The sequence below is a fragment of the Myotis daubentonii genome, chromosome 14, assembly GCF_963259705.1.
Source record: "Myotis daubentonii chromosome 14, mMyoDau2.1, whole genome shotgun sequence".
NCBI classification, from domain to species: Eukaryota; Metazoa; Chordata; class Mammalia; order Chiroptera; family Vespertilionidae; genus Myotis; species Myotis daubentonii.
The window spans coordinates 17,359,568-17,378,411 of NC_081853.1; the positions used below are offsets into that span (position 1 = coordinate 17,359,568).

The 18,844-nt window shown below is 43.8% G+C and overlaps 1 protein-coding gene across 3 annotated transcripts in view; it reads right to left on the reverse strand.

Annotated features, from left to right (window-relative positions):
* Window positions 1–18,844, reverse strand: part of CACNA2D3 (calcium voltage-gated channel auxiliary subunit alpha2delta 3) — an 806,557-nt gene that overhangs the window by 151,948 nt on the left and 635,765 nt on the right. For all 3 annotated transcript variants that reach the window (XM_059663265.1, XM_059663266.1, XM_059663267.1), the window contains 4 exons: window positions 17,049–17,142; window positions 13,661–13,756; window positions 12,031–12,152; window positions 9,328–9,408 (listed from right to left, as the gene is read on the reverse strand). In XM_059663265.1, the coding sequence (XP_059519248.1) occupies window positions 9,328–9,408; window positions 12,031–12,152; window positions 13,661–13,756; window positions 17,049–17,142 (393 nt within the window). The remainder of the gene's footprint in view (window positions 1–9,327; window positions 9,409–12,030; window positions 12,153–13,660; window positions 13,757–17,048; window positions 17,143–18,844) is intronic.

The following is an 18,844-nucleotide window of genomic DNA, read 5'->3' on the forward strand; positions in this document are numbered from 1 at the left end:
CCTTTAAATATGTATACTGGAATATTTATGGATGAATGGTTTAATGACCAAGATTTGATTTAAACTAATATGGATGGTGTGGAAGTATATTGGGGTTTGAAGGGCACAATGGCCATAAGATTGATAACTCCTGGAACTGGGTAAAGACATATGGAGTTTCTTTTTATGTTTCTGTCTACTTTTGAACATATTCAATGTTACCCAAATAAATGTTAAAAAATGACTCCAAGGTCTGTGGACTTATGAATGACTAGATTAATAGAATTACCTAGATCAGCAAGACTGCTGAGGAAGAGCAGAGGTGAGGGAATAACTGGAACTGGGACTTCAGCTTGGACTCCATTGCATTTTTTTAAATCTATTTTATTGATTTTTCACAGAGAGGAAAGGAGAGGGATAGAGAGTTGGAAACATCAATCAGCTGCCTCCTGCACACCCCCTACTGGGGATGTGCCCACAACCAAGGTACATGCCCTTAGCCGGAATTGAACCTGGGACCTTTCAGTCCACAGGCCGAGGCTCCATCCACTGAGCAAACCGGTTAGGGCAGACTCTATTGCATTAGATGGGCCTATCTGAGAAGGAGTGAAGCTGTTGAGTGGTCAAAAAGAGTCAAGTGAGAGAGCTTTGGCTTGTCATTTAAATGCCTCGAATGGGCCCTCAAGCATTAACAATTAGGGAGATGAGTGGAACCAGCAAAGGAGACCCAGTAGCGGTAAGCAGCCAGGTAGGCAATAGCTCAAGGAGAACATGGCCAACATGGACAAGAACTGCCGACAGACCAAGAAAAACAAACATATGAAGTTCAGTTTGGATTTGGTTATGTGGAAGCTATTGCTACCCTTGATGAGAAATGTTTCACTGTGGATGAAACCTGATTGGAGCGGGTTCCAGAGAGAATGGGAGACAGGAAGGGGGAAAGGCATTTTGCATAAAAGAGTGACAAAAACATAAAACAAATAAACTAACATACTAGTAATAAAAATAATTTTGGCTTAAAAACCTGGATATATCAGCAAAACATCTGGAAGATGGAGGAAGAAGGCCAATAAAGTAAAAGCATATAAAATGACCATGCACTACCTTTTCATTCTGAAATTTCTTTTCATTTTCAAAAACAACTGTACACTCCAATCTGCCTGAGCCTGGTCACATTTAATTTGACCTTGAAGTAGAAATGACATGCAGACACTGATCCTGACCTCATGCAGATCATTTCACCCAGAGGAGAACCCAGGGGTTCTCGGTGAACACACACTTTGGGAGGCCATGGGAATAGAAAGGCTTTGATCAGCTATCCCTCTCCCAGCACAGACTGGCCAGAGCATTTCTGTGAGCAAGAGAATCTATGCACAGACTTTCAAGCTTTTAAGCTCCTGGTGCAGACTCTGCTCACGCTGTCCCTCCTTCCCAGGAGGGAAATGCACGCCAGCTCACTTATCCTTTATGGCCTTTCACTTAGCATGAGTCACATATATTCCAATTGTAACCGAGATCAAAATCCCAACAAGGTCACTAGGAGATTTGCCTGGATAGAGGCAGCTAAATCAGCCCCCAAATCTGTCATGAGCCAGGTTAGAAAAAAAAATGAAAATCCCAGAAGCTGTTTTCCACTAAAGCATGTGAGGGCATTTCCAATGCTCTACCAAGCATTATGCTGATTACACTGTTCAGAGGTTTATAAACTGGAGCGGAGATTAAGTAAATCACGGTCTTGACTGACAATGAGAGCATATATTTTTAGAAAGCTCAGGATCTTAGATTGGGATTTCTGTGTAACCACATATACAAAACAGTAGGCACCACTGATGGACAGCATCTGATACATGAAGCTCTGTCTTCAACATCTACTTATACGGCCTCTGATTAAAACATCCACTTCACTTTGTAAGAGAAAAAGATGGTGAAAGAAGCGAACACGTCAGCGTTTTATGTTTTTATGGACTGTTATGTATTTTCATCTAAAGCAGGGTTGGCAAACTCTTTGCTGTAAAGGGCCAGGTACTAAATATTTTTGGCTTTGGAATCCACACAGTCTCTAGCCAACTACCCAGCTCTGCCATTTCAGCAGGAAGGTGTCTATAGACAATGCAGACATGACTTTCTTTCAATAAAATGTTATTTACAAAATCAACTCACCATTATTGAGCACTCAACGAGGAGCATTTACCAAGTACTTCATATGTACAAAAATTTTATTTACATAATGATCATTTATATCTCTCAACAGGAACTGCAGGGGCTCCCTAAATCCAGACCAAATCTGAGTGTAAGACATATCCCATTATTGGTTAATAATGAAACAAATATCCATCTTTAATACCAGGATGTTAGAAATCCAAACAAAGCACAATTAACCTCATTTTTCAAACTTGAACTCAAGCCCAGAACAAGAGGGAGCAATGGCCCTGTGGTCACTGCTAAATCCTTGTTTCCCAGTGGTTTTAATGTTCAAATCTCACCATGACCTCAAGGAGAGGGGTTTTAACTTGCCCATACAGAATGCACAAGGCAGGTATGAGGAACTGTTACCCTAAAATTTTGCTGCTGATTTTTCGGGGAAGGGCTTGCTGGGGCTTTGACTCACGATTATAAAAGGATGGTGACTCTTGGGAGTGAGTGCCCTGGAGAGGTTGCACGGAGGATCTAGTTTCTCAGAACTCTGGACTATTTCTATTCCTGGAGCAGTAATCCTCACCGTGCTCCTGTCACTGGCTACGGTGGTGTGCAGAGCAGCAGATCTACATGGTCAACTGGAACTCAAATTCTAGCTGCAGACTTGTAATACAGCATAATCGGGAGCTGCATCGCTCATCCAGGTCTATGAAGATTGCTGTTGTCAGTCCTACTGGCTTAGACCTCCTTCTGCCCCTGCATTGCACCCATTCATTAGCTTAATAAAACAAATGCCAAATACATAGAAACCCCATCTCATAGTTGACATTTAGAGCAAAGATTTGCCTTGTGTTCCCCACCTACCCAGGTCACCTGCAACCTGCCCATCGGTCCTTCTGTTAGATCCTAGTAAGTAGCCCCCAAACCTGAGAGACTCATTTGTATCTCAGAGTACCCACCTGGAACACAGACACAACATGTTTGAAGGATCTTGTTTAAGATTCTTGGAGAAGGCCTAGCCAGTTTGGCTCACTGGATAGAGCGTCAGCCTGGGGACTGAAGAATCCCGGGTTCCATTCTGGTCAAGGGCATGTACCTTGGTTGCAGGCACATCCCCAGTAGGGGGTGTGCAGGAGGCAGCTGATCGATGCTTCTCTCTCATCGATGTTTCTAACGCTCTATCCCTCTCCCTTCCTCTCTGTAAAAAATCAATAAAACATATTTTAAAAAAAAGATTCTTGGGGAAGTCTGTTGCCTTTGCCTGGAATGCTCTTCCCACAGATCTTTGCATAAAGGCTGCATTTCATCATTCAGGACTCTGCTCATGTCATTTCCTTACAGATGCCTTCCCTGAGCCCCTACTCATAATCTGGAGGGACATTGTCTCTGCCACACACCCAGACACGGGTATGCGTGAGTGTGAGCTTGCATCCTGCCTTTGCTACTGCTGACCACACTTCATCTCTTTACCCTGATCTGTTTTCTATAGAGCATTTACCATTACCAGAACTCCCCTTTCTCTCCTTCCTCCATTCATGCAATATTTATCCATATCCCACACAAATGGAAGCTCTCCATTGGCAGCCCTGGGTCTCGCTCAGTGTTGCAGCACTTGGGTGGCATAGTTCTTGGGACAGCTGTCACTCCAGCCTCTGGAAATGGGATGGCAATAGTGCCCTCTCATTGTATAACCAACAGCCCCCCCACATTCCACAGTGTTCCCTGGGGTGCTTGTCCATAGGTGTATCCCCAACACTAGGTTCACAGTAGGTGCTAGATGTATATTTACTGAATGACTGAATTACAAAATGAAGACATGAAACAAGATCTTTCTGTAAATGAGCCTATAAAGGAAACCACTGAATATGAAGGAAAGAATTGGAGTTTGCCTGTCCATCTATACAGCATTTCTCAATCCTTCACCTACTGACACTTTGGATGAGACACTTCCGTGTTGTGGGGGGCTGTCCTGTGCCTTGTAGGATGTTCAGCAGCGATTCATGACCTCTACCCACTAGATGCCAGTAGCTTCCTTCCTAACCAGTTGGAACAATCGAAAATGTGTCTAGATGTTGTCAAATGCCTCCTGCAGGCAAAGTTGCCCCTGGTTGAGAACTACTGGTTTCATCGGTAAGTATTCATTTCTGCCAAGACCAAAGACTCCCTTTGCTCAGATCTAACAAAGTAGAGGTTTATCCAAGCAGACTGGACACATGATCCTGATGTACTAATTAACGTGTATATACCAAATATGTAAAACCCCACCAAAGAAATGGTGTCAAGCTGAATGTTTGCCTATACTATTTTGCCAGTATTATTCATCCAGTGCTAAAGAAGGGTCCATATTAAATAGTACAGTCAATTTAAATAAGTCATAGCGGACAATAGCTAATTGCCAATGATGATAATCAATCTCTGTCCTATTTAGCTGGTTAAAATAGAATCTTTTGTCCTATCACCAAGCGTTTCTCTTTATCACACTGCCTAGAATTATGCAAATGGGACCACATAACTCACTTTTCCAAATGTCCCCCAATGCATGAATTAGTATAGCTAATGTGGTCCGTATTCCTTGCAAAGGAACAGACTGGCAGGTCAGGAGCACCACCCTCATTCCACTGAATTTTACACTTAAAACAGGTAAAGAGGTGGCATGCAAATTACATCTCAATAAATCTGTTTTTAAAATTTTCAGTAAAAAAACGAATGCTTCTAATACTGTAATATCTTTCTGTTGCTAATGAGATAAGCTGTCTCAAGCATCATGTTTTATGTTTGGACCTCAGAAAGGACATCTGCTAACGCAGAGGTAACTACTGGGTTAACACAATTGCCATTAGCAGGGGTCCTCAAATGGTTTAAACAGGGGGCCAGTTCACTGTCCCTCAGACCGTTGGAGGGCCGGACTATAGTTTTAAAAAAAACCTATGAACAAATTCCTATGCACACTGCACATATCTTATTTTGAAGTAAAAAAAACCAAGATGGAACAAATACAATATTTGTATTTGCATGTGGCCCGCGGGCCGTAGCTTGAGGACCCCTGGGCCCATTAGGATGGGACAATAAACAGTTTTTTTTTTATTCCTTAAAATACCCAGATTGGTCTGTATCATATCACCATGATGAGGATTGATGTTTTGACTGCTGAGTGCCTTTCTTAGTTATTATGACTTGAGTTCCATAAATTACCCAGATAATGGTATTAACTCTCCACTCTCAATTGAAAGACTGGGACCCAGTGACTAATAGTCCTGGGCTCTGCTCCATTGGCTGGAGACTAAATGTCACAAGCTTATGTGCCTACATACAGCAGGTAAAAATGAGTTCCCTCTTCCTGAGTCATTTGTTCAGCCAATGTTCTGACAAATCCACCACACATGAGCCCTTGTACTTAGCACTGTGAGTTACAAGATGATGGGGTCAGTCCTTACATTTGGAGAGTTTACAATTTGTTTAAGAAATCAAACTGGAACATTTTTAAAAGAGATTGGAGATTTTGATATGTTAAAATTTACATTGTAAAGCAACTGCAAATAATTAGACATTTATTATCTATTATTTTAAAAATCCAGCAATCTGAACTTCCTAACAAAGACTAAGATTGGGTATGTTGCATTTGTCAGAAGAAAGATCTAGAAGAAAAATAGCGAGGTCAGACAAGCACTCAGGAAGGGGAGGCAGTTCCCTGCATAGTCACTCCTTCCAACCTGGCTCAGTTCTCAAACACCACCACCACCCCACCCCCCACCCCGCCCTCTACCCCACACATTTCCTTTTTTCTCCAGGTCATTTCCATCTGAGCATTGAGGAAGCAGAGCCTATGACTGTTACTCACTAGGGCCCAGTCTCTCCATTGAGAGTGAAGTGGAGAATTAACACCATTATCTAGGTAATTTATGGAACTCAAATCATAATAACTAAGAGCAGAACAGTTGCTACAAGCTCAATTCACTTTATAGACTTCCTACCAAGGATTGGTCTGCTATACTTCAAGTACCATTGGGTTATGCTGGGAGGGCCACATGATGAAAAGAACAAAGTCTTTGACCTCTACGACCTTCTGGATCATTGGTTAGCTTTTCAATTCATTTGCCCTGTGTAGACATGGCTTAAAAAGATAATGTATTTTCGTCTCTGGGGCAAAGAAGGGTATGTCATTTACGGGGCCTGGTTATTATTCATTTATATCTAGAGTGCCTGGTAAAAGCAAGAATTCCAAAAATATTTATTGAATAAATCAATGAAGCAAGAGATATGCTGTATAGATAAAAATGGGTTACCCCAAATCCTTGCATTTTTATACATCTTCATAGTCAGGTATTTTCTTGTTCAGTTTCTCATTTTATCCCCAAGTCAACCCAGAGTAAGGTGAGCAAGGTAATGATCTCGATCTTATTTTAGGTTGAACTTCAGAGACCCAAGACCACACATTCAGCCAGTTATAGAGTAAATGACAAACACATGTGTACCTTATAGGAATTATAAGCTCTATCCAGCTTATAATCATTCAGGAACAACAGAAAAATGGGTTAGGGGCCTGACACACACCAATGGTTCCTGGGCCAGAGAGACTTGGTAGGTCAAAGCGAAAGTCCAACCACGTCTCCCTTTGCAGTGGGAAAGCAATTAAGAGAATTCAGCATGCTAGTGGCAGCTGGGGAGCTGGCAGATTCCTCAAGAGAAGGACTGTAAGCAATGTCATAGGCCAAGAAGATGGATGGGGCCCATTTATGCACCGGGGCTGACATATAAATGGAATCCTGCCCGGTTTGACTGCCCTTTCTTCAAAGATGTCATTGACAGATGAGTATCTAAATGTTTTTGTTTAAAAATGAAAACAAGAAAAAAGAGAATAAAACAAAACAAAACAAGAATCTCTTTCTACTCCAAATAGACACATGTAGCCGGCGCGCATGAGAACGCCCAATGGGGCATGGGAGCCATGCAGGCCTTTCAAAGGAGTCCTTGATAATTATTTGCAAAATTGTTCACCTTTCTTTTCAGATAAATTTCAATTTAAGGCAAGGGTTTCATTGAAACCCCAGATGACTGCCAGTTGGCTGTATCCCATCTGCTGGTGGGGGACAAGCCTGCTCACAGATGCCACGCTCACCTGCCAAAACAAGGCTTCTTCCCCAATTAAAACGGCCCCTTTTATTTTTAGAGTGGTAAACAATGTCTACTTAATTTGAGGAAAACACGCAGAAGAAAGTTACGGAACCTAATCACGCAGTGACATGATGGGTGAGTCAGAGTCCGTGAAACTTGGGGGAGTGCTGGAGGGGCCACTCTGCCTGTGGAGACAGGAAAAGGTCCTTCCAAGGTCATGGCCTTCATGGTGCTGCCCCCGTGGCAGCTTCAAGATCAAACCGAGCAAATCTGTTTTATCTTATGCTTACCAAACATACTATAAGAAGGAAGATTAATAATCACCAGTTTTAAAAGGTAAGAACTAAATACAGTTCCTCAGATAACCTTGTGTCTTTATCTTGTTCTGGAATTATCTTTTGAAAATGGGGACACTTATCTTTTGCTCAGTTGACACTTACCACATAGCAATAAGCAGACGGACGTCTTTTCCACCCACTCAAGGTGGGCCAACCCTGCCTGTGGTCTCTGGCCAGGTGTATATCTCAACAGCAGACCAGCAAACCCTCTGGAGAAGTCACGTTCTTCTCCAGACTGGATGTGCAATGCCCTGGCTGAGTCCATTTCATCCTTACTCAGCCAAACAGACATTTATGAAATGCAAGATATTTAGAAACTTTTGGGCATCGTTTACAACTTGGACAGAAGTGGCTTGGATGGGCACAGTCACCTTAGGGTCAACACAGACCATTCCTCGTGATGACTGAGTGAGAAACCCAGGAAATGATTTTAAAAAGAAATTTCAGACAGATAGACAGACAACCTAGGTCAGACCATGCCGACAGGTGTATGTGGCACCAGCTGCGGGAGATAACGCACCCTAGCTGGCTGGGTCAGCCTGGAGGTTGGCAAGTCTGACCTGCTTTAAGCACAAATAAATCTTTCTGAGTTAAAATAATGATCCTATCTCTTACTTTCCTCAAGGAACATGAGACACTAAGTGACAAATTTTGGACAGCAGCTGTGAATCCTCAGAGTCCTTATCTCCTGGCTGATTAGTTGCAGGTCTGCCTCATTTAAGATGAGCTACAGGTCAGATACATAAGACTGTCTTCCTTGCTATGCCCAATAACCCATAAACATCCAGGCAACTGTCCCCAAATCTTTCAATGCCTGCTAATATAATCATGATGCATAGGCTAAGTGGGAAATACAGTGAAGGGAGAAAACCCAGTGTTTCCCACCCGAAGAACAACCACTTCAAACATGCCTGCTCTATTTGCAGTCCTTCCCACAAACCTTTGGGAAGACACAGAAGTTGATGTTCAAAGTCACCCTCCATACAAACTATTGACTCCCTTCGGTAAATCTAGCCAATGTCAGGATGATGCTTAGAAGCTCTCACCCATCCATCAACCGATGGATTCAACAATGATTTATTAAAAATAGATGATGTGCCATCTTTCTCAGCAGCTGTCCTCCCAGGAGGGCTTGTGGCAATTTCTGGCCCTTTAGGCCAGACACCAGTGAAAGCCCCCAGCCAGCCACAGATACCTACTGACACTCCTGAGAGTGAGAGAGAGATGGGAAAAGCCAGAGACAGGTGTGTGTGTGTGTGTGTGTGTGTGTGTTTTAACAATTTAAGACTCTCAATCATAAAATGTTCTGGCTTTCTCAAACCTGGCACCTGCAGATACATTTAACTCTAATTCCTTCAGGGGATTAGGGTGATGAAAATCTCAGGCTTGCTGGAGAAGGGCACATTTCGGCTTGTATTTGCCTAAAACAAACCCGTAATCTCCTCGTATGCCCACTGTGATCCTAAGGATGTGGAAGTGGGAACGGCGCTCACTTTAAATGCACATGCCACCTACTGCCGGGAGAGCTTCCGCACAGCCTAGCGATGTCTTGGAGTTTATGATTACAAGTCCTGTGTTCACATCAAATATAACCAGCTGTCAGAGCCCTGGGTTGGAGGAGATGACACCAGGCTGAAAGGGGAGTGATTTAAAATTGTTTTTCCTTTGAAAACCAACTTTCCGGTACTCAGAAGTAGTTGAGTGGCCAGATAAGTGGATGCTGCACTTGCTTTATATTCATTCATTGAAATCCACTGCTTACCTGCCACCACGGGGGATTTCCGCTCATCCAGAAGCTGGATGGAGGTACTCGCTGTCACCACATTGCTTTTGTTGACTGTTCCTACAAGAAGAAAAAACAGAAATGGAGGGAGTTAGAGTGCACATGTTAAGAAAGTCATCATACTGGCTCACAGTCACCGATTCTGCAGATGGTGCTGGGGCTGGCGTCCCAGAGCCCAGAGCTGGCCTGCTCCCTGCACAGGTGCTAGGCAGCCAGTCCGCCCCACAGGAGGCATCAACACCGAGTGAGTCCTGACCACCTGCACTGGGAGCATCCAGCCTCTTCCCACCAGGATGACTGACCACCGTGGCGGGGCCACCTTTCCTCTAATTTGTGGTTATGAATTGCAGCGTTTACTTGCATCGGTAATCACATTCGTACTGTGTTTCTGAATATAGCCAGGGAGAGCTGCATGAGATGGAGTTTTAAAATTATTTTTCGAGTTGAGGACTTCAGGTCTGATTTATTGGTTGCAACTTGACTGACTTATAACATTCTAACTTTAAGTCCAACTTTTTCTGAGCAAAACCTTTCTAAACAGGGATAGAGCTGGAATACACTCCTGACTCCAAACTCTTCTGACTGTGGTAACAGTAGTAAGGCATCACTATGAAGAGATCTCCAATCACTCACAATGGTTCAATGGCCATGGAGTGAAAGATGCTGAGCCCACATTCCCAGCCAGTTCCCGCCCCACAAAAGGTGTGCAATGAATGGGAGCCAAATGGAATCAACTGCCTTGGGAAACAGGGAGAAGGCAGACCTTCACTTGAACAGCCCTGTGGCCGAAGCAATGGAGAACTTCGCCTGGCCCCAGTCTCAGCTGGAATGAGAACCAACTTCCTCCCCAGTGTCCGCAGGTCCTCAGCACACAGTCAGAAAGCAAGAGGAGCTTCCCAGCAACGCTGGTGGTGCTGAACATTTTCCCAAGTCTAAAGGGGCCACGAAATCTCCGAAGATATGTCATCCAGAATTTTACCAGGAAAAAGGTAAATTCCTTTGCATTTATGAATTCATTGAAAGTTCAGTGAAAACCCCACTTGCCAAAAGCCATAATTAATCAGAATACTTTGTAGGAATAATAACCGAGAAAATTGAAATGAGAGGCTTTCTCTCTCTCTCTCTCTCTCTCTCTCTCTCTCTCTCTCTCTCTCTCACACACACACACACACACACACACACACACACACACACTCTTTCGGGGGATGCTCACAGCTCCTCTCTGTCCAGCTTTGGGCAAAAACTACTTTGTCATAAAGAATAACTTCGAGATTCCAGTTCAGATGATCCAGGAAGCTAAATTCTGTTTTTTCTTGATAGGACCATAAAAAAGGAAGTTTTACAAGACTGCACGATAAAAGGAGACAGTATTGGGAGGTGTGCAGCAGAATGAGAGCATCCACGGTCTTAGTTGATATTTTCAGCAATAAAGTGTGGTGCTGATAACAAAAAGAGAGAGCTCTAGTCATCTGGAAGCTTATGGTTGAGAACACACATGTGCATGGGTGTGGCTAACACAGGCCTGTCAGCAAAGGAGCCCAGACTCCAAGAATCTCAGTTCAAATGGAACCTAAAGGATAATCGTGTTGCGTATCCCACCCAGCAAGGGAGTTTCTATAATAAAATTTCTCACATTTTCTTAAATGTCTTCATTAATGAGGGACCCTCTTTTTAATGAGTCAGTCCATTCAACTAATTATTAGACAACTCCTGTCAACATGACTTACGCAGGTTTCGAGAGAACTTTTTCTGAGGGGTTTTCATTCGTGGAAATGAGGGGCTTTGACATGAAGCATTACAGAGCCTCCACTGGGGCTGAGTTCGGCACACTTGTATGAGGTTCATACAGAGGCCCTGATATAAAACATAAGTACTGACTGAATGTCCAGAAACGTCCAAGTTCACGGAGCCGGCTCACATTCATCTCTGACGTTTCTACGATGCACAGAGCCTCGCACTCACACTACTGCACGCGTGAGACAAGAACACGCCAAGGACAACTGAAGAGATTTCTAGGTTGGCTTGCTTCTAAGCTGGTTGAAATAAGACAGTGTGCAGTCCTTTTTTGGTAACCTTGTCTTTTTTTATTGCATCATTAAATCTTAGGACTGGAAAAATCATTGGCTTCATGCCCTGCAATGGCCACTGCAGCCTCTGTCAGGAGGGTTGAGGCTGTACTAAGTCTGCATCCTTACTCCTGCATGTCCACTTAAATGGGTGCCCTTCTCCTGGGGAACATGGGCCTCCAGAGTGATGTGACTTGCTGAAGGTTTTGACAAAGGATGCTATGCCTGCCCAAACTTCTCAAAGTAGGGCCAAGACTGCATTACACAAAATCTACTGAGAAGTTTGCATTCAGATTCCACATGGTACAAAATTACAACCCTGCTTTTGAAACCTGGTTAAGCAAAAACAAAACGCTTCATTTTTATTTTATTTTTTTATTTTATTTTTTTTATTTTATTTTATTTTATTTTATTTATTTTATTTTATTTTATTTTATTTTATTTTATTTTATTTTATTTTATTTTATTTGGGGCTGTTGCACATATAGAACAAGTCACTGCTTCAACACTGGGCTGACAGCGTTGGCTCCCAAGGCTGAACTTGGCTCTGCTCAGCATTCAGACCAATCCCCCCTACTCCGCAGGCAACGCCCAGGCCTCCCACGAGGACACCCACCTGTGCTGAAGGGGATGGAGTAGACGAAGCTTCCGGGAATCTGCTCGGCAGCTCTTCGGTACCAGAGAGGGAAATGGTCTGCATTAAAGATGTTCTCCTTGTCTCCAGCTTTCAGGAAGTCCCTGGAAATGGGAAGGAGTAAGAAGAGCATGACCACTCAGCAAGGAGAAGCCGGACACGGGTGCAACCCAACAGCCTTTGTTGGATAAGAACAGGGTTGGCCACTGAGAACAGAACTCATAATTGGAGGCATTTCTAGCTTCCCAAAGCAGCTTAAGTCTATAATTTTTTTGGCCCTCACAATAACTCAGAGAGATCATTACCCCCATTTTTCAGATGCACAGAGTGAAGGGAATGCGTGAGACAGCCGGCTGCTCATCCCAGCAGTCCTGAGCTCGTGTGGTCGTCTTTCAACTGTCGCGATAGCAGAGGTAACAGACTGGCAAGGTGCCACATTTGGTGGCTGTTATTTTCTTGTTCCTTTGTTTTCATCTCAAAACAAACATCAACCTTCCTCTCTGAGCATTGGACAGTCTACCCCTTTGCCTCTCTGGGTCCTAAAGGGTGTATATCTGGACACTTCTACTTCTTCCTAGGAGCTTGCCCTCTGCAAAAATACTGTTCAAGCGTAAAGAGCGAAAGAGGGTTTGGAAAAAAATCAAGTCACAACTATAGTCCACTTCCTAAGTGACAAACTTGAGATGCTGGGGACAAGAGTCCTTGAATAGGAATTAGCTGCAGGTCCACAAAACGTCTACAGACTGATGGGCCTGCCACACAGCAGACTTGGTTTCATGAGGTCGTCGGCGGGGTGAGGTTCTCCGGGAACCTCTGAACTCCCAAACGTGCACTTGGCAAACTTTCTGAATCACAGGCTCTGTTTGCCTCTGGCCTAATAAGGTCTCTTGCTTCAGAGAAAAGACATGGAGCAAACTTATTAATGGGCTCAGGAATGCCATCCCAGGTCCACACCAGCTCTGGACACACACCGGTTTGAAGAGGTAAGGGCCCGTGGCTCTCTGGAGACACAGGGCTGAGCAGCGATGTTAGGGAATCTGGGTCCAGGGTTCAGCAAGCCCTACACACTGTCCACTTGGGTCTCTTTGGAAGCGCAAGGAAACATGGTCCAACCGAGTGACACCAGCCTGCCTACTCCTGGCGTGGGGCTCAGTGCAGACACACTGAGGTCTCTCAAAACGCACACAAATAGGCACTGATTCCCGGACAGATAGGGACGGACAGGAATTCCTCTGCAGAGCTGCGTGCGGAACAGTTGAACTCCCCGAAGCCACTTGTCGGGGATGAGCGGTCCTCCCTCTGGCTGCCCCCCAGCAGCCGCACCGCGTCCAGAGTTGCTAAATGACTCACCAGGTGGGAGAGGACGCCAGGATGGCGGACAGAAGCCAAGAAGCCTGAGGAACAAAGGGTTATGGAAGGGCCAGGGCAGGTGAACACACACGCTGGGGCCCCCATGGTGGAACAGAGAAGAAAAGTATCAACAGGCCTGGGGTGGCCTGAATTTCACTTCAACCAGTGGTGGGACCAAGAAATTAAATAAGCTTCCTTTTGAACTTCCTGCCTCAGTTTCTCTCTGGGCCCCAGAGAGGACTCCCCGCCACCCCCCACTTACTGATTGGTGAGCTGCTCAGCCCCAACAAACAGGTTGATCCTGGAGAGGCCGGTGCGAGTGCCAAGGAAGGCGACCTCCACGCCCTTGTCAGAATTCCTGAAACAGAGCAGCAGGGGTCAGGGGTCCTTCTGGACGGTAAGCAGATAATTGCCTTTGCATTTAAGACTCGTGGAACCTTTTATGAACTAGCACTTTCATAACCTGAAATTGGAAAATAAATTCTAGAAACGCACACACATACCAGCACAGGATGCAAACCCTAGTCACTTATAAAAGTTGTCATCCTAATTCTTGCAAGAATCTAAGAATTCCATGACAACAAAAGCGCCATGAGAAAACGTATCCCCAAAGCTAAATAGGGACACCTTCACCTCAAGTTCCTGGGTGCAAGTTCAGAGACGGCGGGCCCAGAATGGGAGCAACTCTAAAGAGAGGAAGCAAGTCCTGAAAGCGAGCTTTCAGCACTGATGCTACAAAGTCTGTTTTTGGTCCTGAGACCACTAGTGGGATCTGTCATTAGCAAAAATAAGCAAGTGAGGCCCTGAACCAAAACTGCAGCATCCCACAGCCTGGAAATGTCTAGGACTTGAATTCAACACCATCTGGGGGCACCAGCTTGTAACTGCTACCGGAGCAGGGGCCTTCTCCTCACCTCCAGCACCACAGAGATTAGTAAAGAAATGGCTTCTTCAAACAGCCCTGCAGATGCCATTCATAGGAACTTGAAGAATGGCCTTAACAAGAAAAGTCATTTGAAAAGTCACTGAACATTTATTTTTCAGCTTTCAAATTTATTTTTATGTTTGAACAAGTTCTTTAGGATATTTGCAATGCATACTCCTTTTTTAAAAAATTATATTTTATTGATTTTTTTTAAAGAGAGGAAGGGACAGGGATAGGGAGTTAGAAACGTTGATGAGAGCGAAGCATCAATCAGCTGCCTCCTGCACACCCCCTACTGGGGATGTGCTTGCAACCAAGGTACATGCCCTTGCCCTGAATCGAACCTGGGACCCTTCAGTCCCCAGGCTGACACTCTATCCACTGAGCCAAACCGGCTAGGGCAATGCATGCTCCTTTAAAGAAATTAAATGGTTTTCTCAACCAAGGCATACTTTTATTTTCAATAACAGTATAAGGAGAATACTGATTATTGAATTTATTTCCCTACCCTAGATACTAGTAACAAGTGGATTGGAAGCCTTATCCATGTCATCTGCATTATATGATCATTTGGTTACCTGCTCTTCGATGGTAGCCAAAGTGGTCCATTCTACCTTTAAGTATTTAAGGGGTGAATAAAAACCAACACAACGCATTTGTTTCTGCTTGTAGCCAATACGGAATTGGAGAGCCAGGCTGCCCAATCAGTTACAGATGTGGAGTGCAAAGCAAGCTACCATTTTGGAAATCTTTAGCATGTGTTAGGAGTGAATCAGCAGCCTCTGCACAGGATTTTGAGTTTCAGGGAAGCCTAAAGACACATTTCCACATCCACTAGAGCAGCGGTTCTCAACCTGTGGGTCGCGACCCCTTTGGCGGTTGAACGACCCTTTTACAGGGGTCGCCTAAGACCATCCTGCATATCAGATATTTACATTACGATTCATAACAGTAGCAACATTCCAGTTATGAAGTAGCAACGAAAATAATTTTATGGTTGGGGGTCACAACATGAGGAACGGTGTTTAAAGGGCCAGAAGGTTGAGAACCACTGCCCTAGAGAATGCAATCCCAGGCAGGGCTTTGACTCTCTCCTAATGTTTCTGGGAATAACCCATGTAGGTAATCATTCCAAAAGCGCCCCAAATCTAATGAGAATGGCCATCTTCCTTTGTGCCTTCAGGCTCATGTAAAAAATCAGCTACCCCACATCTCCACGTAGGAGACTTTTAGTCAGTGCAATCTTAAAATGTCTAGAAATGAACTCTGGACGATCCAGTCACAAATCTGATCTGCGTTGTTTCCTGTCCTGGGAAGCGGCACTGAGTTACTCATATCATAAACCTGAGAACTATCCTTGGCAGTTCAGCTGCCCTCCCCTCAGGTGCCGGGGTCTGACTTCCGAAGCATGCCACCTGGACACCTCTTCTCTCTATGCCACCTGCCACCGCCCTGTCTGAGAGGAAAATCCCTGGGAATGCTGGAGGAGCCTCTATTGTTCTTAGTCCATCACCATTCACTCTCCACACAGCAGTAAAGGGATCTTTAAAAGTACAAATCGAATCATGTCCTTATTAAAACCCTTCAATGATTTTCCAATACTCTGAGGATAAAATCCAAAACCTTTAACTTGACTCCCAAGATCCTGAACCACCTGAACCCTCTGCAGCCTCATCTCCAGGTGTGTTCCCACTGACCTACTGGCCTTCTTTAAATTCCTCAAATGCCTCAAGTGCTTTCTTACCTCAGGGCCTAATTCCCTTGAATGCTCCCCGACTCTTGAGCTAGTGCCTGCGCAGAAAAGCCTTTCCTGTCTTCCACCTTTACTCCATTTTTTAGTTCAACAATTATCACAATTCTTAATAATACAGCACAATATATACCACTGGTGTCATGATGACAAGGACTGTGTTTAATGGCATGACCTCCATTCACTAGCACCTAGCCTCATCCCTGACATATAACACATAGTCATCAATATTTGATGAATGAATGAATGACTGGAAATGAGAGCAGAATGAATAATGGACAGGATAGAAGAGAATATATAGAAGGAAAGACAAAAGAAAGGAAGAAAAAAAAAGAAAGAGCAGAAAAGGAGAGAGAACTGAATAATGTATGATGTGAAGATATAAAAATAAATTGTTTTCTTATTTTAAATCTTTAAACACCTAGTTAAAATAGTAGCAATAATAATAATAATAATAATAACAATAATAATAACAAGCTGCTGAGGCAATTCTCACCATAGTCTTTGACAACAATTCCCCTTGCCGGCTCCCGTCCCCCGACATCCTCCCCTTCGGGAGTAAAGCCACAGGGTTACATCTGACACCCTAATGAAGCAGCGCTCCTACTTCCTGTCCTGCTCACCAGCAAACCTGGCCTGAATCCCAACCTCCCAGACTGCGAAGTAGAGGCAGCCACGGCAGAGCAGGAAGCACAGTGCTCCTTCTGCCCCCACCCTCTCGGAAGTGTCACCCTACCTCCGCATACCGAATTTCATGTAATGTTAAAACTCAAACAAATTACACGTCAAACCCAGTAGCTTGCCATCCAAGCCCCAGCCGCTAATCTGCTCTAGCTCTTGTGGTTTGGAGCTTTGGGGAAAATTAAAGAACTTTAACACCAGGCTCCTCAAACAGTTTAGTTCTTAAACTATAACCATATTTCGGACTGTTTGTGGGGAAATGGCCATGAAAGGGGGACACGTGCAACCACTTACTCAGATTTGTTGAGGGCAAGGCTGGTCCAATAGGCTTCAATGGGAGCGCTCACCACAGCATCGAAAAGGACCTCCTGGATCAGTTCTTTATCACCTGTCGGGAGCGGCAGGCTTGAGAAGATGGCTCTGGCCGGGCCCCAAACTGGGGCACAAGAAGCACCCAGCAGCTCATTCTGCAGTACCTGCAGGCCGCTTTCTCACACAGTGTGTTGCTTTTTATACTAACCTCCCATCAGCTGAAAATATGAAACAGTCTGACACCTGACTTGCCAGCAACCCAGCAGCCCCCTGAGTGTTTGGGTGAGACAATAGCAAATGGAGAGTCTTGGGAACCTCACACTTCTGTGTTCTGCTCTCTCTCTCCCTCCCCGCATCTAGTAGTTCATGCCATAGACCCCAGGCCAACCATGGGGTGTGGAGCAGAAGCCAGCAGTCCTTGGAGAGTTTATTCTTTTCATCCCATTTCTGTCCCCTGTCAAAGCCTGTGGGTCTTCATGGCCCTGATTTCAGTCAGTTGCAAGAAGGGAGAGGGATCCGATAACCTCCTAACTCCTGGGCTCTATATTGTGATTCCTTTCATTAAAAAACCTTCCCCCTCCCTTCATTTTAGAGGGGGAAATAAGTCCCTATGCAAAGGGACTCTTGGCAGAGTTCTGGGGAAGAGGCTAAGGAATCAGGGGGATATCCCTAAAGCATCCGAGAGCCCTCCAATCACCTCACAACAGGGGCAACTCATTATCACCCAAAGCAGAGGAGTCTCATGTAGGCTGGGGGAAGCACAGGATGGAGCTTGGGGCGAGGTCTGGCTAGAAGGGGTCAATGGGGGGAGGAGGGGACATATATAATATTTTCAACAATATAGATTTTAAAAAATTAAAAAAAATAACGGATCACCGAAGAAGGAAAGAAATAAACAAACAAACAAACAAACAAAAAAAAACAGATAAACTGAAAAATTGTCATGCAGTGGAATATTATGTAGTAACTCAAACAAATGAATCAGAGTTAAATAATCAACACAAATGCATCTCTCAAAATTACAATGAGTGACAACACAAGATGTAGAATAATGCATATATTATACAATTTACAATATGTATAGTATACCATATACATAAAATTTATAGAAAATAAACATGGAAAAATATATAGGGTGTCCCAAAAATGTATATGAAAACTTTGAATAATTATAAAGCCAGTGTTTATTAAAATATATTTCATTTTCAAAATTGAGCTATCAGCTGTTAAAGTGTGTACACATTTTTTGCGGACATCTTATATTTCAATATAGAAAATAATGTTACATATTTTTAATGGATATCTATATACAGGGTGGGCAAAGGTAGGTTTACAGTTGAGAGTACTTGAAACAATTTATTTTTGTATTATTATTTATTAGTTATTGTATTATTTTCCATACAAACAAATGTAAACCTACTCCTGCCCCACCCGGTATATAGTTATAGCATAAAATGCATGGGAATGATGAACAATTACAGGATGGCAATTCTCCCTGGGAAGGAAATTGCACAGGATGGGATACTCGGGCTTCAACATTATCTGTTATGTTTTATTCCTTAAAAATGTTCAGGAAGCAAGTATGGCAAAATATTAAGACTTGATGGCAAATGTAAATGGTTTTTAAATCTAATTTCTATGCTTTTAAAAATCTGTCCTGCAAAAAGTCAAAGTAAAAAAAAAAAAAAGTTGGGCTCCTAGGCTTTCTGTCCATCTGACCCTTTCTCTATCAGAGCACATCCAGAAAAGTTAATTCATTCCCTGAAGATGTGGTTTAG